This window comes from Manduca sexta, chromosome 28, assembly GCF_014839805.1.
Source record: "Manduca sexta isolate Smith_Timp_Sample1 chromosome 28, JHU_Msex_v1.0, whole genome shotgun sequence".
NCBI classification, from domain to species: domain Eukaryota; kingdom Metazoa; phylum Arthropoda; class Insecta; order Lepidoptera; family Sphingidae; genus Manduca; species Manduca sexta.
The window spans coordinates 11,174,447-11,194,309 of record NC_051142.1 but is presented as its reverse complement, the minus strand read 5'-3'; the positions used below and the strand labels follow the sequence as shown (position 1 = coordinate 11,194,309).

Below are 19,863 nucleotides of genomic sequence, written 5' to 3'. Positions count from 1 at the left end.
AAAAAATTCAGTCGTTCTGTTAAGTACTTATATAAATTATACCTTTATAAATTATATTAATTACTTATATAAAATAAATTTAGTTATTCCTATATGAATTTAAGTACTTATTCACAAAAAAATGAGAAATTACCTATCTATAGTTTATATTTATTTTGAAAATAATTTAAACATAATCCATGACCAACACGAAAATATCACAAGATTTATTGTTTCAAAACAGATATATTACTGATTAACTACAACTTATTATATAAAGCTGAATTTTATATTGTGCTTATTTACTTATTTATTTATTAATTAAAACGCCATGGATACTGGGCCGAAACAGAGACGAGAAATGAACCCTCGCTATAAAGCAAACCTATTTTCTATTCTTACATTCGGGTACGTCGACCAGTATGTTATTTCGTTTAGTATGCTTAGAGGAGTTACAAATCAGTATCAATAGCAATTGACACCGATTTAATAGGTGGTTAGACTTTATTATTAACGTAAGGTCATCTATTATAATGCAAGAGCAGACGGTTCCAACTACCAGGTTTGATTATAAATTTCATTACAATTGCCCTTAATTATTTTAAAAATAAGATTGTTTCATTAATTGTTGTCTAGAAATAGTATATATTACTATATTCTATTAATATCGTTCTCTAAACAATTAAGTAATACATCTGTGATCTGGTCCAACTGTGCCACATAATTTAGGAAAATGTTTACAGCGAAATATAATGATCTTAATGCAAACTTTCTGTAATGAAGCAGTTATCTAATTTTCATCTCTAGTTGGACGTTGGAAACATTTAAGCTTGGTTACAGTCGCGACATAAAGGACGATGATCTTTACGCACCATTACCCGAACATCGGTCTAACATTTTAGGTAAGTTAAAAATTTAAGATAAGTCACAATATGGTTTAAGGAAATATCTTGTGTATTGAATTAGATAATTATTAGTTACCATAGCCTATACGTCATAAACATCCAATTCCACGGTATCATCGATATCTAAGTCCACTATGTAAGGATCTTACTCGCATTCGTTGCGGGATTTAAAACAACAGAGGTTTGTGATTCATCTAGGTTCAGGAATATAAAAATAAAAAATCTAGACTAAAGTGTTTTACTGAACTAGTTATCTAAATTTTTAGGTGATGCTGTTCAAAAAGCATGGGATCTTGAAGTAAATAATGCCCGACTACATGGCGAAGGCGTAAAACCTAGCTTATGGAGAGTTATTTTTAAAGTATTTGGGACCGAACTAATGTTATATGGTCTGATACTAGCCGCTATGGAATTTTTAATAAGGTATTGCATAATAAACATAGCAGTAATCATGTGAAAAAACAAAAAACTATGATGCTCAATAAACTTTTAATTTTTCAATAGACTACAGCAACCGCTCTTCTTGGGTCTTTTATTGAGATATTATAGTTCAATTCAAGACATGAATAATTCAACGTAAGTTCTTAGACTTTATCTATCTTTTGTTTGATTGTTTAGGTAATCTATACTTATAATAAATCTGTAGAGAAGTCAATTCTGTACATGAAATATATTTCAAAAATAACTATCAGGGGGTGATTAGGGATCGATACTGATGCCAAAAATGCAATTAATAAAATTTTTGTCTGTCTGTCTGTCTGTCTGTCTGTCTGTATAACCGTTATAGAAACAAAAACTACTCGACGGATTTTAACGAAACTTGGTACAATTATTTTTCATACTCCTGTGCTGGTTATAGTATACTTTTCATCACGCTACAATTAATAGGAGCAGAGCAGTGAAGGGAAATGTTGGGAAAACGGGAGAAGTTACTCCATTTTTAAGCTTCCGTCGCGTGTGCAACCTTAATGGTTAAAGCTACATAGAAATCATGTATGACGGAAATGTTCTCCTTAAAATTATGTAAAAATATCCCACGACAGCATATGTCTATCTTTTATGGTTGACTCACAATGACACGTGTAACTTCCGATAGCTTAGCAGTTCGAAGCTTTCTCATTATATTTGTTTACTAATCTTAGGAACTATCGGTCCAAACTGAAAAATTCTTTTTGCGTTGGATAGCCCTTTATTTGTGGATTGCTATAGGCTATATATCATCACGCTATACCCAATAGGAGCGGAGCAGCAATGGCTAATCTCTGGAACTACCGGTCCAAACTGAAAAAATATTTTTGCGTTGGATAGCCCTTTGTTCGTGGAGTGCTCTAAGTTATATATCATCACGCTATGACCAATAGGAGCGGAGCAGTAATGGCTAATCTTAGGAACTACCAGTTTGAACTGAAAAATTCGTTTTGTGTTGGATAGCCCTTTATTTGTGGGGTGCTATAGGCTGTATATCATCACGCTATGACCAATAGGAGCGGAGCAGTAATGAAACATGTTACAAATACGGGGACAATTTATTAGTTTTGAGAGCTTCCGTTGCGTGCGCTGCGTAAACGGTTAAAGTTATGCAACAATGATGTATGTCGGGATTATTCCTCTTAAAAGTTCTAAAAAATATATTATAAAACAAAAGTCCCCCGCTGCATCCGTTTGCCTGAACGTCTTAAACTCAAAAACTACCCAACGTATTAAGATAAAATTTGGTATGGAGACAGTTTGAAACCCTGGGAAGAACATAGGCTACCGGGAAACTACTACTTTTATAATGGAAAACTAGCCTGAAAAACTTTATAACGCGGGCGGAGCCGCGAGCAAAAGCTAGTATAATAATATGAGGTAATATGAAAAAATGTAATACTAGGTCATTACCTAGTATTAGATTTACATTACCTAGTATTTTACATATAGGTACTACAAATATGATCTCGCCATAAATAAATTGTGAATAAAGACAAATTTACTTACTTCCTTCAGATCTAGTTCCACCTACGTATTTCGTCTATTCACTTACTACGATACGAAAAGCAGCATATCATGGGGCGAAGCCGTATTCTTTGCCTTTGGAATCGTATTTTGCAGTACTTTCAACATTATGGTCCAACACCCATTCATGATGGGCGTTATGCATATAGGAATGAAAATGAGAATAGGCGTATGCAGCCTTATTTACAGAAAGGCGCTCAAAGTTAGCTTGCAAGCTATGTCTGAGAGTAGCGCTGGGCTCGTCGTCAATCTCATGGCAAACGATGTTAATAGATTTGATACTGGACCATTATTCGCACATTATCTCTGGATCGGACCAGTAGAGACTTTGGTAAGTAATGTGTAAACAACTGTTAAAAAAGTCCCTATAATAGAGTTCCTATGTTTTACTAAATAACTGAGTAAGTATTAACCATATTTTCAGTTAATGACGGTGTATCTGTATAGAGAGATGGGCATGGCGGCGGTTTACGGCTCACTCATTATTGCCGCTGTTATTCCTTTTCAAAGTAGGTTCATTTATTTAAAGCTGTACCTTTTGTGTGTGCCGACGTCGTTATTTTGTTTCTAAGAGTAAAAAATAATCGTTCCAGTATTTCTTGGCACAAGAACAGCTCACTATAGAAAAGGAACGGCGTTGAAATCAGATGAAAGAGTAAGACTCATGAAAGAAATTATAATGGGCATGGAAGTAATAAAAATGTACACATGGGAACAACCATTTAGGAAAATTATTGATATTGTGAGACGGTAAGTACAAAATATCGATGTTGTGCAATAAATTGTGCCATACCATGACGGCTGAATTTAATAAATTATCTTAATTCTATATTTCTGGATCGATCGCGTAAATGGAAAAATCAGATCATTTATTTATATTATGATATAGGCCGTTGGACTCAGTTGTAACATCATTTTCAGGCAAGAAATTTATAACATCAAAATGACTTCATATATTCGTGGTGTGATAATGTCCTTTATAATGTTTACCTCTCGTTTCGGAATTTTTATCACCGTTTTGCTTTATGTAACTTATGTGAACCGTATAACCGTGGAGAATGTATTCTTTCTGACTTGTTACTACAACATTATGAAGCAAACTATGACGTTGTTCTTTCCACAAGCTGTGGGCCAAGTAACCATCCTTTATATTTTATTTGGTTTTCTTTCTTATATTATGTCGTTTGTCTAATCCATTAGTCACATTACCTATAGATTGCTGAGATGATTGTAGCAGTCAAAAGAATCAGAGACTATTTATTGAGTGAAGAATGCCATCTACCACAGCGACGGAGGCTTGAACAGCCACCTATTGTTTCACCAAAAAAACGAGTTACAATCCTTGGTAAGTCACTGCAGATTTCGACCGAATATAAATTTAATTCAGGATTTAATTAAATAAAATATAATTAGATCCTACACGTCCACGTCACGTCGTGCATCCTGTAGAACCTAGCACATCAAGGGGGAAACCAAAGAATAAAGTAAAAGGTAAGTGAATCAAAAATTATTATAAACCATTTAGTCTAATCATTGCAATATATGTGATAGAAATATCTAATTTTGAAGAACTCAACAAAAATGAAATTGCTATAAAATTTGAAGACGCTTGCAGCCGATGGATAAAATCTTCGAACAAGGATGATGTTGAAGATATTAATTTAACGGTTCGTGTGTAACTGCCGATCGATTAATAATAAAATATAAGTACATCTATAAATTTTGTCTACTTCCTTCTGATTACGTTTTTTAGATTTATTGCGGTTCTTTAACTACAGTAATCGGAGCTGTAGGTTCTGGAAAATCCACTATTCTTCACATGATACTAAGAGAACTGCCTTGTTCTTTGGGTAATGTCGAGATTAATGGAGAAGTGAGCTATGCCAGTCAAGATCCATGGCTTTTCGTTGGTAAGTAATTACAAATTATAGTTCTACGTATATCTTAATTGCTAATAAGCACTTTTGTATTGACTTATTTTCAGGTTCAGTTAGGCAAAATATAATTTTTGGACAACCTTTCAATAAGTCAAGATATATGGAAGTATGCAAAGTCTGTGCCCTTGAGAGGGATATTTCCCTATTTCCACACGGTGACAAAACTGTAGTGGGAGAGCGTGGGGTTTCTTTGAGCGGAGGACAACGAGCAAGAATAAATTTGGCCAGAGCTGTTTATAAAGAAGTAACCGTACCGTGTATAGTGAATAAATTTAGCACTTGAGCGGTATTAGTATATATTATCGTAAATTTTAGGCAGACATATATCTACTGGATGATCCCCTTTCGGCGGTCGATACACAAGTTGCCAAGCATATATTTGAAAGATGCCTCAAAAGGTACAAAACATAAAATATACTTAAGACATAAAAATATTTTATTACGTTTTAAAAACTGTATTTTATCAGGTTTCTCGGAAACAAAACAGTAGTTCTGGTGACACATCAGTTGCAATTCATAAAATTTGTCGATCAAATTGTAATTATGCACAAAGGCCGGGTACTTGCAGAAGGCGCCTTCGATGAACTAGATGTAATAACTGCTATACACCACTCAAATTATGTTTTTTTTTAATAATAATAAAAAAATATTTAAATGTTTTTTTTAAAGGAAAATGAATTAAAACTAATACAACTAATGAAAGAAAAAGTGAGAGAAGTTCATGAAGGTGAAAATGTGTCTAACATACAAAGCACTTCAATGATTCAACCGAGTACTATGAGTTTACACAGACGCGTATATTCCTTGATATTTGACACCAGTTTTGCAGTGCGTATCATTTCAATATGATTACAAAAAATGATTATTTATAAGTATATTTAAAAATAAAATTACAGGATCAAAAATTAGAAGCAGAAGCTCAAACGATAGGGCGAGTTCATGGTTCTGTGTACAAGGAATATTTCCATGCCGGTGCAGCGTGCCCATACGTTGTATTGGCTTTCTTTATGTTTTTTGTGGCTCAATTTTGTGCGAGCGCTTGTGATTACTGGATAAGCCGTTGGTAAGAATTATTACTAATTAGGTATGGCTAGAATATAAATTTGAATGTCATCACAAAAACATTTCAGGAGTGAAGTTGAAGATAAATTAACTGGCGATAGTACTATGGATCGCATTGTGTGGTCTGAGCAGGGACTCGTTAGAAGGGATTTTGTCCTTATATTTGGCATCATTACATTGACAACTATTGCTATTGCTTTGATAAGAGCTTTCTTATTTTTTTCTCTGTGTATGAAGAGTTCTATTAGGTTTGTATCAATATATAATTTTAATTAATAATTTTTGATGACGTGAGTACTATTTTTTGTAAATATTATATATTTTTGTAGATTGCATGACAAAATGTTTGAGCGCATATCAAGATCGCCGATGAGTTTCTTCAATGTAAATCCTTCTGGCCGAGTTTTAAATCGTTTTAGCAAAGACATGGGCGCTGTAGACGAACTGTTGCCCCAAGCTATGATTGATTGCTTCCAAGTAAGTTACGTCCATGTTGATAAAGTTTTTCTATATGAATGCAGTTCGTAAAATTATATTAAATATGTAAATGATTTCAGATAATATTAAACTTATTCGGGGTAATCATTGTGATATTGATGACGGATATTACATTACTAATACCAATAGCTGCAGCTCTTATAATATTTTATATTTTTCGACTAATTTACATACGAACTAGTGGTGCTGTAAAAAGACTAGAAGGAATCAGTATGTATCTACGAGTGGTCTCACCACACTTAAAACAATTCAATGAATTTATACATATAACCTTATGTAGTGCATTCATATATAGGCAGTATTTAAATAATTATTAAATAAGGTACCTAATCCATCAGCTCGCAGCCCGGTCTTTGGACATTTAAATGCCACGGTTCTAGGATTAGCAACGATTCGTTCATTTGGAACCGAGCATCTCTTAGTCGTCGAGTTTGATCGTCACCAAGATCTCCACAGCGCCGCGTGGTACTTATTCATCACGTGCAGCCGAGCCTTCGGATACTTTCTTGATGTCATCTGCTTGCTATTTATTATCTGCGTGACTTTTAGTTGCTTGATGAAAACTGGTAAGTTAATCGAACTTGCGGGATACATTGCAGTGTGTCTAGATCATTGTGAAATAGTGCTTTAGGATTTAATGATGCTTTAAAATCCTAGATAATATCATTTTGATATCCTGAAATCAGCCCAGCTTTGTGGTTTCTTCACAAGACAAATTTAATCTTCGCAAAAGTAAAATATGACTTAATATCAATAAAATTTGCGTACGCTTTTATGCAGATATTGAAGGCAGTAATGTTGGACTTGCAATTACCCAATCAATATCCCTAACTGGAATATTTCAGTGGGGCATGCGTCAATCCGCGGAAATGGAAAACCAAATGACAAGCGTGGAAAGAGTTTTAGAGTACACTGGATTACCACAAGAGGCAGCATTAAGAAGCGTAAGAAATAAAAAAATATATAATATATTATATTATGATAATTACCTACCTGGCAAGCGAGATATTATAATATTAATCTTCTATATATACTTAAGTATATAAAAATGAATCCCTATTTCCCTTGGTCACGCCATCACGCGTGAACGGCTGGACCGATTTCACAAATTTTTTTGTTGTTGTGTTTGTTATTGTCAGGAAAGTTTCTTATGAAAGAAAAAATTAAAAAAAATGCGCGAAAAATTAGAAAATTTCAGAAAACTTAACCTAAATATTAATTTTATATAACTGTCAATTGTTTAAAATAACTGTCAGCTATTATCAGAATGCGCGCTGCAAATTCATAGTTAAGACGGGACAACGTCTGTCGGGTCAACTAGTATTATATTATGTTTTGCAAGTTATAATAGAAGGCTAGTATCTAAACATAAAAAAAATTAGGACCCTGAGAAGAAACCACCTGCAGAATGGCCAACAGAAGGCGCAATACAATTCAATAATCTGAGTTTGAAATATTCACCGGACGGAAACTGTGTTTTGCATAAGCTTCAAATGATGATTCAACCCCAAGAAAAGGTAAAGCAATAATCATTTAAGGCTCAATATAGTTTGCACCTCGATGTAGTCTACAGTTCTGCTTAATTGGTAATAATACGTATTAAATAAAATAAAAATATTATTTTAAGATTGGTATAGTCGGCAGGACGGGGGCGGGAAAGTCGTCAATAATACAAGCATTGTTCAGATTGGCGTACTTGGAAGGGGCTATTATAATCGACGGCATAGACATTACAACTATAGGGCTACATGATTTGAGAGAAAAAATATCGATTATTCCACAAGTAAGTTGTGTATGAAGGTCGATTGTTTAATGAAGTTCTTGGATTTTTTTTTAGAATAATTCTCTTGAATTATTTAGAATAACATAGAAACATCACGCATGCTTTCAATCTCGTTTTCCTTAACAGACATTAATGTTTTCAATAAATTATTATTTAGGAACCAGTTTTATTTAGCGGTACAATGAGAAAGAATTTGGATCCATTTGACAACTATTCAGATGAAGTATTGTTGAAAGCGCTTGAGAATGTGGAATTACAAAATGAGGACGAGGGAATCGGTTAGTATTTAGAATATATTTACGTACGTTCTTTTTAGTACGTTTTATGCGTCTCGGAACTTGGCGATACACTGGGCATTATTTGAAATTGAAATTAAATTTTGGTTTCTTAAATTATTGGTCATCATTTACCTACACAATACTGTGTTAAGAATTATTTTTACATTAAGGCTGTGTACCTTCTTCAGTAAGAGTTCCTTAAATTAATAAATAAATGGATATTGATTGATATTTTTTTTTCAGGCGCCTTATACAAAGAAGTAGCGGAAGGTGGTTCTAATTTCAGTGTGGGAGAACGTCAACTCGTGTGCCTGGCGCGCGCCATTGTTCATGACAATCGCATATTAGTACTCGATGAGGCGACTGCTAACGTTGACGCACAAACTGACGCACTTATACAAACAGCGATTAGAGAACATTTTAGAACGTGCACCGTGCTCACTGTGGCTCACAGGCTGAACACTGTTATTGACTCTGATAAGGTAAACAATGAAACAGAAATTGACACTTCACAATGTATTGAACGATTAGCCCTCGCATAGAATATACTTAGTGTTGATATGGTTATTGTTATTATTGATGAGTAATTTTATATGACCTAAGACTCTGATATTTTTTAATTAGCTAATCCAAATACATTGTAATTAATATAAATATGGAAGTATACTCTGTTTCTTACACTCTTTCAGTAAAATTTGATATGTAAATTGTTTGAGACCCTGGAAATGAGATAGACTACATGTTATCTCGAAAAAACATATAGCGCGAGTTTTAAATAATAAATAAAATAATACTTTTGTTTTTACAGATCTTAGTTTTAGACGCTGGCCATCTCATGGAGTTTGACAGTCCCCACATACTACTGCAGAACAAAAAGGGGTATTTTCGCAAGATGGTTGCCGAGACTGGGCCGGCTATGGCACCTGTACTTCATAAACTAGCAGCGGAGGTTCGTATCAACTATCGAAATATTCAACCACCAGTTGATAACATTAAGAGAACATTAAGAAACGTATCTAGGCTATTGAAATTCAAAAAATGGGATACTTACCTGATGGCCAACTGTAAAATAAGTATAATTATTATTATTCTTTAACCACTAGCCTGGCAACGGCCGGCTTATACAATCACATCGTACTTTTGGGTGAGCGCTTTAAGCGCTCGCAACCGTTTAATAGTTTAAGTGTATATAATCTGGGAAATACTGAGATATTACTCCCGTGTTGTAAAGTTTTGGTCACAGAAGTGCCACGTTAATTTAAACCTACTTACCGCCGAAACTAATGATATCAGCCGGTCGACGGTGAAAAATAAGTAATATTATGTAAACATTGCAACCTATATCTGACTAGCCCATTAATTCGGTGATTCATCCAGAGTAATGGGTAAGATAGTATGTAAATTTCGGCCGGTAATGTATTCTATGGCGCAGAGGATTTTTGAGAATATCCTCTTATAAAAACGTTTGGATAACCAAGAAAAATTATCATTGATTATTTCTTTCGCAGAGCTACAAGAAAATGGGAAAAACTCAATGATAACAACACTTATAAATAATATACTTTATTTGATATATTAATGTTGTGTTGCACAATAAATATACTTGCACATCGCACAATCATTTCATAATAAACGATAAACAGGCTTAAAAATAACGATAATACTTTACAAAATCAGTTGGTGAAGCACTGACGCATTTTGTAACTCTAAATAACCAACTCTAAGAAATAACATACATACATTATGCGCATAACCAGTTATGATTAGCAAAAAAAATACGTTAAATAAAAATGAGCACTGATTGAAAATAAAATATTTCAACCGAATATCTGGGACCACTAATCTAAGCCAAATTTGCATTCAGTAATTCATAATACTCTGATACTCAACATCCTGAAAGCCAGCATTATACAATATGTAACTCGAGGGACCTCTGTTCAATATTCGTTCCAAATATATACAAAAAAAATTTTTTAGCACCTAGCAAAAATATTGCATGTCTCTCATTTAAAGTATTAAGGTAAACAGATCATACTTAAAGTACCTTTCTTACGTATATAACATATTTATACGTAATAAGATAAGTAAAACAAGTGGCTAGCACATGGGTACACAAAGGAAGGGAATTTTTTTCGAAAAAAAAAATGTTTGCTCTGTCATTTATCATTGTTTTTTTAGTTACGTATAATCAGTGTAGTTGTAATCAGAGACGCTCGTGTGTTTTAATAGGTCCCTCGACTTAAAATACATATTTTGGAGCCGAGTACATACATTTATCTCGTATTTTTATAGCTTAATTTCTATACAGTCTCCATATTGCAGTTAAGGCTCGCTAGTTGTAGTTCCATCCTCTTTTTAAATCCCTCGACGATATTGTCCATTCGTCTGCAAAGATTTTTTTTGTCATAGATAATGGAATGACTCAGTATTGGAAACTAGTCATAAGAAACAATTACGAGTTTTTAATCTTTGCGAAACACAACACTTAGCTATAAAGGACACCATTACGTATAAGTAAAAAAAAAAACACAAAATCGGACCAAGTATTAAATGAACAACATTTTTTGTAGTCGTTTAAAAAGAAGAAATGTAAGACACTCATTGGTTAAATAATTACCGTCCTTTGACTATCCTAATTTAAAAAAAAGATAGATGTAATATTAATTATTTATCTGCAGTAAATTGTGTTTGATACTTACTGTTTATCTTCTTCGCTTTCTAAAGGCGGTATCCCGGCTAACGCCTCCATCAGGTAATTTCTAAGATAAAACGTTTTTCATAATGATTTCTTATGTTTACGCGAATGTTAGACATTGAAATAAAAACTAAAAACTATTTAAACGGATTTTATCGCGGTTTTTTATATTATTATTTTCTCCCGACGTTTCGAAAACTTTGCAGCCTTCATGGTCACGGGGGGGACTGAGGTGTTGTTCATCCGTAAAGTCAAAGTAGTAAGTAAATAATGTGAAGGAGGCTCCAATCATTATTTGCGATTAGACAAGCCACAAATCCTTGCCAAAGAACACCGATTCCTGCCTAGGATGATTCGCGAGGCTATTGAAATTAAAAAACACCCAAATTTCAATAGGGAAGATGGTTGGAAGCTTGCACAAGCCTGGGATCCTGTTCTACATTTAATTAAATCGGATCCCAAAAGACCGGCTGCCAGACCTCAAGACACTGTGAGCTCATTCTGCGTAGATCGGACCGTCAACAGATAAAATTTTAAAAGTTGTATATTTGAAAAATGTAGGTAGATATTGTAACTTTGACTTTACGGATGAACAACACCTCAGTCCCCCCCGTGACCATGAAGGCTGCAAAGTCTTCGAAACGTCGGGAGAAAATAAAAACGTTTTTCGTTAGAAAACTTGCAAGTATTTCTGAGACAAATAATAGTCTGCAGCAAAGCATACAATTTGTATAGTTAATATTCATTTATTATTGCTGACTTCGACTAAAACTTAAGCTGAAGTGAATCTAGATGAGAGGAAGATGAGACATCGTGCACAGTTTAGCCTAAGAAAATGTGGGCATTTCGTTTACAACTAATATGACAATATGAATAAGCCGTTCGCTCTATGTTACCCGCCATAACTGTTCATAATCAATAGCAAAGTACTTTCATTAATTAAGTAATTAAACAAAAATACAGGACCTGCACTATAATAGTACTTATCAAACCTCAGTAGTTTATACTAGAACTAACGACAGTTTAGAACCGTATCAATACATAATTATGGGTAAGTACATAGTTACAAATTATAAAAACTGTAACTTCACCTTAACAATCATACCGTAAGGTGAAGATAAACTTAAATCCGAGATTAGAATAACATTGGCTGTGGACTCACTCTGCCTTCCTGGTGAGGTGTCCGGCGGTGGCGACGTGCAGCAGCGTGTACTCGAGGCGCGCCTGGAAGGCGGCGGCGCGGGCGAGCTGCGCAGGCGCGCACGCCGCCAGCCGCGCCAGCTCCTCGCACACCGTCTCGCAGATGTCTCGCACGTACCGCGACGACGCCGGCCCGCACACACTGTCCACCTGACGACACAATACGGATTTTCGACTCACGTTATGTTTGTGAATTTCAACGTAATATTATGATAAGTTCTATGATCCATCAGGCATTCGGCTCATAAAAAATAATACAGATACTGAATGTTATTGATACTGTTAATGCCGGACTGAATACGATTCCTCATTTCTCGTACCGACTTCGAGAAATTCAAAAGGCAACCTTTAATCCGATGACAGCAAGTATGAACTAACGAGCTATGTAATAGGGCTTTGCTACGGAGATGAAAAAATCGGAAAATCCCTGGAAACGATAGATTTGCAGAAAACTGATATTTTATTTTCTAAATCTCCGGATAGTCATTATGATTTTAAATACGTCTAAGGCCGGCCTTAGCTACCGAAACACCTGTATCGAAAATGTTAGACGCACTTGTTTCCGTGGCGTAGGTTGACATTTTCCCAAGGGAACCCGACACAACATAATATAGGATACCACTAATATACGGGTTATATGGGCCCTACGCTACTGACTCCTTTTATACATTCATGCCTTTCGGCCCCGAAAAGATAAGTGGACAACTACTGCACCCACATTTTGCAATGTATATATCAATTTATGGTGTGATAGAGGGCGAGTTATTTTTTTACAATAAAATAAAATAACGGTTTTGCTACAATTCAATAGTAGTTTGCCGGAGATTGTCCGCATCATCTTCGGATATTGTTTAAACCCTTGAAAAATATCCGGAGGCTATAACCGTTTCCGGTGCATAGCCCTCCTATAGCTCGGCTTACAGTGACCACGTGAACACATTATAATAACCTTATACAGTGTGCTAAAAATAACTCATGTTATTAAAATTTATAGAAAAAGTGAATGCTGATACATAGATGCAATAAAACATTAACTATATTTTCTGACAATACCTATAGCTATACAATATAATTCACATTTCACACACACCACGCAAGGGTTTCGAGTGCCTAAAGCATTCATCCGAAATTCCGCTGTGTTTGTAAAGTCGGCCCTACCAAGCTGACAAACGTACAGACAAAAAAAACCAGACTGGCAAAAGTAGGAAACGTGTGTGGAAGTCGCCTGCATTACGAGTAACGCGAACTTGTGTGACTAATGCAAGTCCCAATTTTATGTAATTATATGGCCTTAACGGCCGTTCAAAAATTGCCATTGCGGACGGTATTTCACGTCCACACGGCGGGGTATTGGTAAAGTTTTCAACTAGCAATAATCGCACCTCGGATAAACCTCATTGGTTACGATATTGCCTCTGCGCAAAGTTAACCTCATGACGAAATGCGGTCACCCTAGGTAAACGGAGTTCACCAACCTATAGCGCGATGTAATTCGATCGTGGCGCCATCTATTGGTGATTATTGAAACGATTCCTAGTTTTACGTTGCTATACAATGTATTGAATAAAAGTATGATTTTTCGTATTTAAAGCATATTTTTTATTTAATAAATATATTTTTTTTTTATAATATTTTATAAAATAAAAAATATATAAATCGAAGATAGATTTTTTTTTACTTTTATGACATATATTATTTTAAATGATTTATTATAATCGTTTTCTTTTTTATTTAATAGACGCTTCCTTAAGGACGACACCAGGTCGTACACGTCAAAACTACGCAATGTCATGACGTAATAATTAATAGTGTGCTGGATTATAGCCACCAGATGGCCTCCAGGGGTTACTTAAGGACTTATGAAAAATAATAATAAAAAAATTACAAATACTACATACCTCAGCATGAACAGCAATGAGATTGTTAATAATCTCATAGACGTAAGGCCTTGCATCGTCAACCAACGCATCAGCATCGGTCCTATACCGTCCCATGTACATACTGGGCTCGATGGTGCCCACTAGTGGGTCACCTTTATGTTCCAAATATGTCTCAGCTATTGTGGACTCCAGCGAGCTGAGAGCTTCCTTTGCTGCTTGGAGGGCTTGCGATGGTTTTGGGAAGCCGTAGCTGTAAAATAAGAAGTCAGGTATGCACAAGTCCATGCGGGTAGCGCTGCTTCATCAACTACTACTGTTGACAAATTATAGGTGCATTATTCCAGTTTTAACTTGTTAGATCAATTATTGTAATTGAAAGATATTATTTGTAGTTGCTAGTTTTCAGGTGTTGTGGAGGGTCTCAGTTAATGGAAACATGTATTTTTATTCACTTATTTCACAAAAAGGAATTTCAAGAGATTTTTGAAGTTGGAATATAATCATAACATTTATTTATTTATTGTGTATTACAATAGTTCACAAAATCATATTAGTCAATTAAAAATTCAGAAATGTTTTAGCCCGCTCATGAGTCATTTGAAAGATGTTCTCGGGGATATTTTATATACTCACTTCTCAAAAGTATTAGCGATGTTGGTGAGTGTTACTCGTCTGGTGTAGTGGGCGTTAGCGGCAGCTATGAGCAGTCGCCTCTGCCAACTGCAGCCGTCGACGACGGACTGCGTCACCGACTCTTCCAGCTTCTGATCCAGGGCAACGGACAGACTTGTGTTGTTGAAGTCCTGTAAAAAATTAAGCGAATATCATCCATTTTTACACTTATGTATAGACTAATACCACATCATCATCATCATCAGCAACCACAGGATGTCCCCTGCTCAACATAAGTCTTCCCAAAAGTTTTCCAATTCAACATGCTGGTAACGGCACACTTTGGTACATTAGTCTATTTGAAATTAAAATAATTTATATGGCTCTTATTTTCTGGCAATAAACAAATTATAAGAATAATTGTCAAAATGACTCAAAAATAAAGAAATTACTCGAAAATATAAGAAATAAATAAAAAAAAACCCTTATCAGTTGTACCTGATCCGGGTGCTTGAACGCGAGGTCGTTGAGCGCGGAGCTGTAGGCCAGCAGTATCTGGTGCGTGTGGCGGTGCAGCGCGGCGGCGGGCTCCGAGCCGTCCGCCAGCAGCGCGCCCTCGCGCCGCCCCGCGCTGCCCACGCACTTGTGGATGGCGGACAGGGCGTCATTCATGTACGTTTCTAGCAGGTTCGGCTAATGGAAAACAAAATTACATACAATGACTCATGTAACTTTTAGTTTATACACTGGAACACCGACAAGACGTTGATTTGGTGATAATTGGTTATATTACCATAGAACCATACCATAGAATAATTCCAGTAAAACATTGGTACCCTTTGAAAACTGATAAACTTTTGAGCAATATCTCTTTGCATCAAACACTTACTTAAAATATAAATATTTATATTATGAACACTGTCTTACCAGATTAGTTATCGCTCCATAATCCGTGAATTCCTCTATCTTCCACGTTTCCTTGTCGGCAAGTCCTTTAACCCGCTTGAGTGCTCTTTGAAGAAACACAGTCATGCCGTGCACGCGATAGTCGAAAATCACCTTTTCGACTATACTCAGTGGCTATAAAAATAAAAATACTTATAATAGTACTATGCATTTTGGGGAATATGGTATGATTATTTTAATTAAATCATGAATCGTCCTTCTCCTTCTTTTCATGAATTAGACTATTCCTATTACCTATATAATAAAAATTAACTCGATAAAAGTTTTTTTTTTAAATAAGATTAAACAGATAAATAAAGTAATCTGAAATTGCTTAGTACCAATGATAATATTTTGATAAAATATGTTTAATATATACCTGCGACGGTAAATCAAGCTTGAGCAACGAGTCGTACGCCTCCCGCAGGTATCTGAGATTGGCGACGAGACGTGTGCGCAGCGTGTCCGCCGACACCGCGCCGCCGCCCGACAACAGGCACGAACGCATATGCTCCGAGAATAACTCCACTCCCGCTATTATCATCTCCTGAAAATGTACAATAAAATATGGAAAATGTCTTAAAAATGTTGTGCCTGAAGTCAAAAAAAACCCAAGGCCTAAATACTTAGGGTGATGTTTCAATTCTTATTGTAGTCATCATATTTTAACGTATCATATTAATGTTACTGAAAGTTAATATGCCTAAAAAGTATAAACTGAGGCGACGATGTATGAAGGTTTGTAGTACATAAATTTTGTACCTTGAGGTCCTTATGTCGCTGCGGGTCGGCAGGCTCACCGGCCAGCTCCCCCGCGAAATAGCGTCGTGCAAGTGGCCACAGCGCATGCAGCTCTGCGGCCAGCGCGCCACACGCCGCTGCGCACCACGCCGCACGCCACGCACTCCACACGCCCTCACCCTCCGTCTCCTTCGACTTGCGTTTACCTATAAAGATAGAAACCTCACCTTTATTATTTGCATCTAACTAATCATCCTCATGTATATACTCACTATTATCAAGTCTGTAAGAGAACATCATTCTCGCAAGTCACAACACCTAAAACTCACGAAAATATATTAACGGATATTTGTGTTACTCAGCTGATTTGTTGCTTTATGGGGACTGACATATATCAACAATACCTCTATCATTAGTCTCCTGTTCTTCCTTATGTTTAAAATGATCTTTAACTTTTTCCATGAGGCTCATGAGGTAATCTTTACGAGCTGTTATAGCAACCCATGCTGCATCCCCTTCCCAATTCAAACTTATTAACAATCTGAAAAAATAGAGAAGCATTATAAGAATTAATATAAAAACATTGCTCCTCATTATTTGTTATATTTTATGTAATTCTAATGCTATTGGTTACTATACCAACCTAATATATTTTGTTTGTTCCTGTACATGTATAGGCATCGTCTTCATTCTCGTGTATAACTTTTGTTTGAGGTCTTCTATTTTCTTATCAATTTCGTCAAGAATCTTCTGGAACAGCTACAAAATATACATTAAATATATATTCTATAAATAATATTTAAGTGAACCTGTGTAATGACCAAAAACTCAAATGGGGAACAGATTTTTTATACAAAGAATATTTAAGTTTAAAAAAGAAAATACCTTCACATCAGTATTTCCAAAAAGGTTCTTCACTCTTGTGTAGTCATTTACAACAAGATCATACTCTTTCTTCCTAATATTCCTGTCTATAGAAGCGGGCAGTTGGAACAGAAACTTGTGTCGCATCAACAGGGACAGAGCTTCCCGAGTTTTGTCTGCATTCTCTTTACGTGATAGTATTTCAGAGAATAATGAATCTGCCAACTTAATTGATTCTGAAAATTATAAAAATGTAAATCGTCATATAAGACAAAGTTATAAATAAAAATAATAATATAGTTAAATTTAAAATACACAGAATGGAATTGGGAAACTTTTCTTGAATTTTTCATTGATCAAAAATTTATAAGATCCATAAATATATTAATTATCATAATGACAAACTTAAATTATTTTGCTTTTAAACATACCCTCAATGGCTGATTGTAAGCTGGGCAATGGTTCTTTGCCATTCTTCCTCTGATCTTCTTCATACATGTTCTTCAGTAGAACCAGCCTGTCTAACTGATCCATCACAGCGCCTGTGTTGGCCTTCAAGAAGCTCAGTTGCCCTTCTTTTTGGCCTTCAACCTGGCAAAGACATATTATTATGATGCCATTCGGTTTGGGTGTGATTTTTTGTTTTCAATATCAGCAATTTACGCTGTGCCAAGTTGATTTTTAGTAATTTCATAAATTTTTAATGCCAAAATGCTTCTTATCTATTATAAGCTCTCAAAAATCTTGAATCAGACAAATAAACCATTAGGAATGGTCTAGTATTATAAAAGTTCTTTTAATTTTTACTTTAAAACTTTTATACTGTAAAGTTAATATCATTATTGAGTTGGTATAATGTGTAATGGCTGATATTGTTTGGTAAGAAGATTGTATGGTAGGTTGATAATTTTAAGTACCTTTCTCTGCAAAAACACCATTCCAGCTTTCAAGTCCTCAAATGAAGTGTTACTGTGATGTTCCAGGAGATACCAACCAGGTTGGAAATTGTCATCAGATAGTTTGCCAGACCTGAAAAAATTTCCAATGTACAAGCATAAGCTTATCATATTTTATTAATTTCTCAATAGTCAACTGGGGGATTTTCAATACTTATCCCAATGGCAAAAAGTCATAATGGAAACTGTACTTATTGTTTTATAACACAAATCACTTCATACTACAGTGAAAATCGGTTACAGCGACATCAAAGGGATCACTGAATCTGGATGCTATATGTGATAGTCATTATAAATGATACGCTTTATATATGCATTTGTTTAAATTGCCCTTACTATTTAGTTGTTATAACTGGTGCATCGCTATAACCGGAGTCGTTATAACCGGTTTCTACTGTATTTACAAGCAGGATTTGGGGAGTATTTTTTCTCACCCATCTGGGAACATCTCATTCAACTCATCTTCTGGGAACTTGCACTCATCACCCTCTGTGGATAGCCCCAGGGGGTCAGGTGGGGTGTATGTAGTGGGTGACATTGGTCTGCGACCCCATGGCAGTGAGGGAGGAGCTGCTTCCTCCACCCATACTGCACTCTCTTTTACTGGGCCAATGGATTCATGGTAACCTGGAATATGTATACATTGGACAATATTCAGATTACATATTAAAATTTGATTTTTGAATAATAACACTGTGAATGTGTGAGATGTGGAGAATGATCATTGCCTTTCCAAGTTGAATAAATTAATAACATATTCATTCTTTAGATGATTTGACAGAAAATATACTTTGTAATGTTATTTGAACAAACACTTTAATATACACTTAAACATATGTGAAAACGCCCTCTAGCAAACTCTTGAAAATACAATATCTTTCCCAAGTATGTAAATACATTGAGAGAATACACTTTTGGCAATGATTATTTGATTATCAATGGCCACCATACCTCTGAACTGCACAGTTGATGTCCCTTCTCCTCCAGATCTAGTTGTAACTATGATATCACCGCGACCTTTGCACGGACCAGACCGTGCCACTATCTTATTCTTGCTTTTCCATTCTGCTGATAGTAGGCAGTCACATCCGCAAATTTTTAAACCTATAAATCATCACATATATAAATTTGCATACGCCCACTTTATTCCACTATTATTTAGTTTAAAATTCATTGAACATCTTATTACCGATTAAATCAATCACACTGGTTCCTAAAAATTCTCCCCGAATAGTGACTCTAGTTCCCGGGGGACCCTCCTTTGGAGATATACCCGTCACAACTGGTGGAGGCCCCATAGTGTGTTTTGCACGTTATTTTTTGATACAGTAGCTAACAAAATAAGTAACAAATCCTATTTTGTTTATTTACTACGAAAAGAGGAATTTGACTAAATGTGATGTCAAGTTGACATTGACAACGTCATTCGTCTTATATTTTTAATAGGGAGTGACTGTCAGGTGACTGTATAAGATATCCGGAAAACCGATATTCTTACTTACGTTCTTTTGACTTCAATCAAAGACAATCCGG

The 19,863-nt window shown here is 35.4% G+C and overlaps 2 protein-coding genes and 1 non-coding gene across 4 annotated transcripts; 1 reads left to right on the top strand and 2 right to left on the bottom strand.

Annotated features, from left to right (window-relative positions):
* The first annotated feature begins 188 nt into the window (after window positions 1-188).
* On the top strand, window positions 189-10,263 carry LOC115446996 (multidrug resistance-associated protein 4). 2 transcript variants are annotated; one of them, XM_030173863.2, is made up of 28 exons: window positions 189-387; window positions 787-881; window positions 1,151-1,307; window positions 1,389-1,460; window positions 2,871-3,210; window positions 3,304-3,388; window positions 3,473-3,629; window positions 3,801-4,014; window positions 4,095-4,224; window positions 4,293-4,370; window positions 4,449-4,546; window positions 4,633-4,789; window positions 4,864-5,060; window positions 5,132-5,214; window positions 5,284-5,407; window positions 5,486-5,644; window positions 5,713-5,879; window positions 5,947-6,126; window positions 6,208-6,355; window positions 6,436-6,586; window positions 6,757-6,942; window positions 7,157-7,320; window positions 7,759-7,893; window positions 8,004-8,159; window positions 8,317-8,437; window positions 8,681-8,919; window positions 9,246-9,386; window positions 9,946-10,263. In XM_030173863.2, the coding sequence occupies exons 1-28, from the start codon at window positions 311-313 to the stop codon at window positions 9,973-9,975; spliced, it is 4,041 nt and encodes a 1,346-aa protein (XP_030029723.1). In that variant the 5' UTR covers window positions 189-310; the 3' UTR covers window positions 9,976-10,263. The 2 variants fall into 2 exon arrangements, with proteins under 2 accessions (XP_030029723.1, XP_030029722.1); XM_030173862.2 differs by having other exon boundaries at window positions 6,715-6,942.
* On the bottom strand, window positions 9,983-19,742 carry LOC115446997 (exocyst complex component 2). The gene is made up of 17 exons (XM_030173865.2): window positions 19,520-19,742; window positions 19,282-19,434; window positions 18,765-18,957; window positions 18,292-18,403; window positions 17,806-17,965; window positions 17,396-17,610; window positions 17,154-17,269; window positions 16,915-17,051; window positions 16,532-16,716; window positions 16,149-16,316; window positions 15,752-15,904; window positions 15,323-15,517; window positions 14,846-15,015; window positions 14,231-14,462; window positions 12,295-12,482; window positions 11,137-11,196; window positions 9,983-10,822 (listed from the first exon to the last, which is right to left on the bottom strand). Exons 1-17 carry the CDS (start codon window positions 19,626-19,628, stop codon window positions 10,738-10,740), a joined length of 2,631 nt encoding a protein of 876 aa, XP_030029725.1. The 5' UTR covers window positions 19,629-19,742; the 3' UTR covers window positions 9,983-10,737.
* On the bottom strand, window positions 13,621-13,759 carry LOC115447017. The gene has a single exon (XR_003938969.1). It is a non-coding gene; the product is annotated as a U4 spliceosomal RNA (small nuclear RNA).
* Window positions 19,743-19,863: the final 121 nt, after the last annotated feature.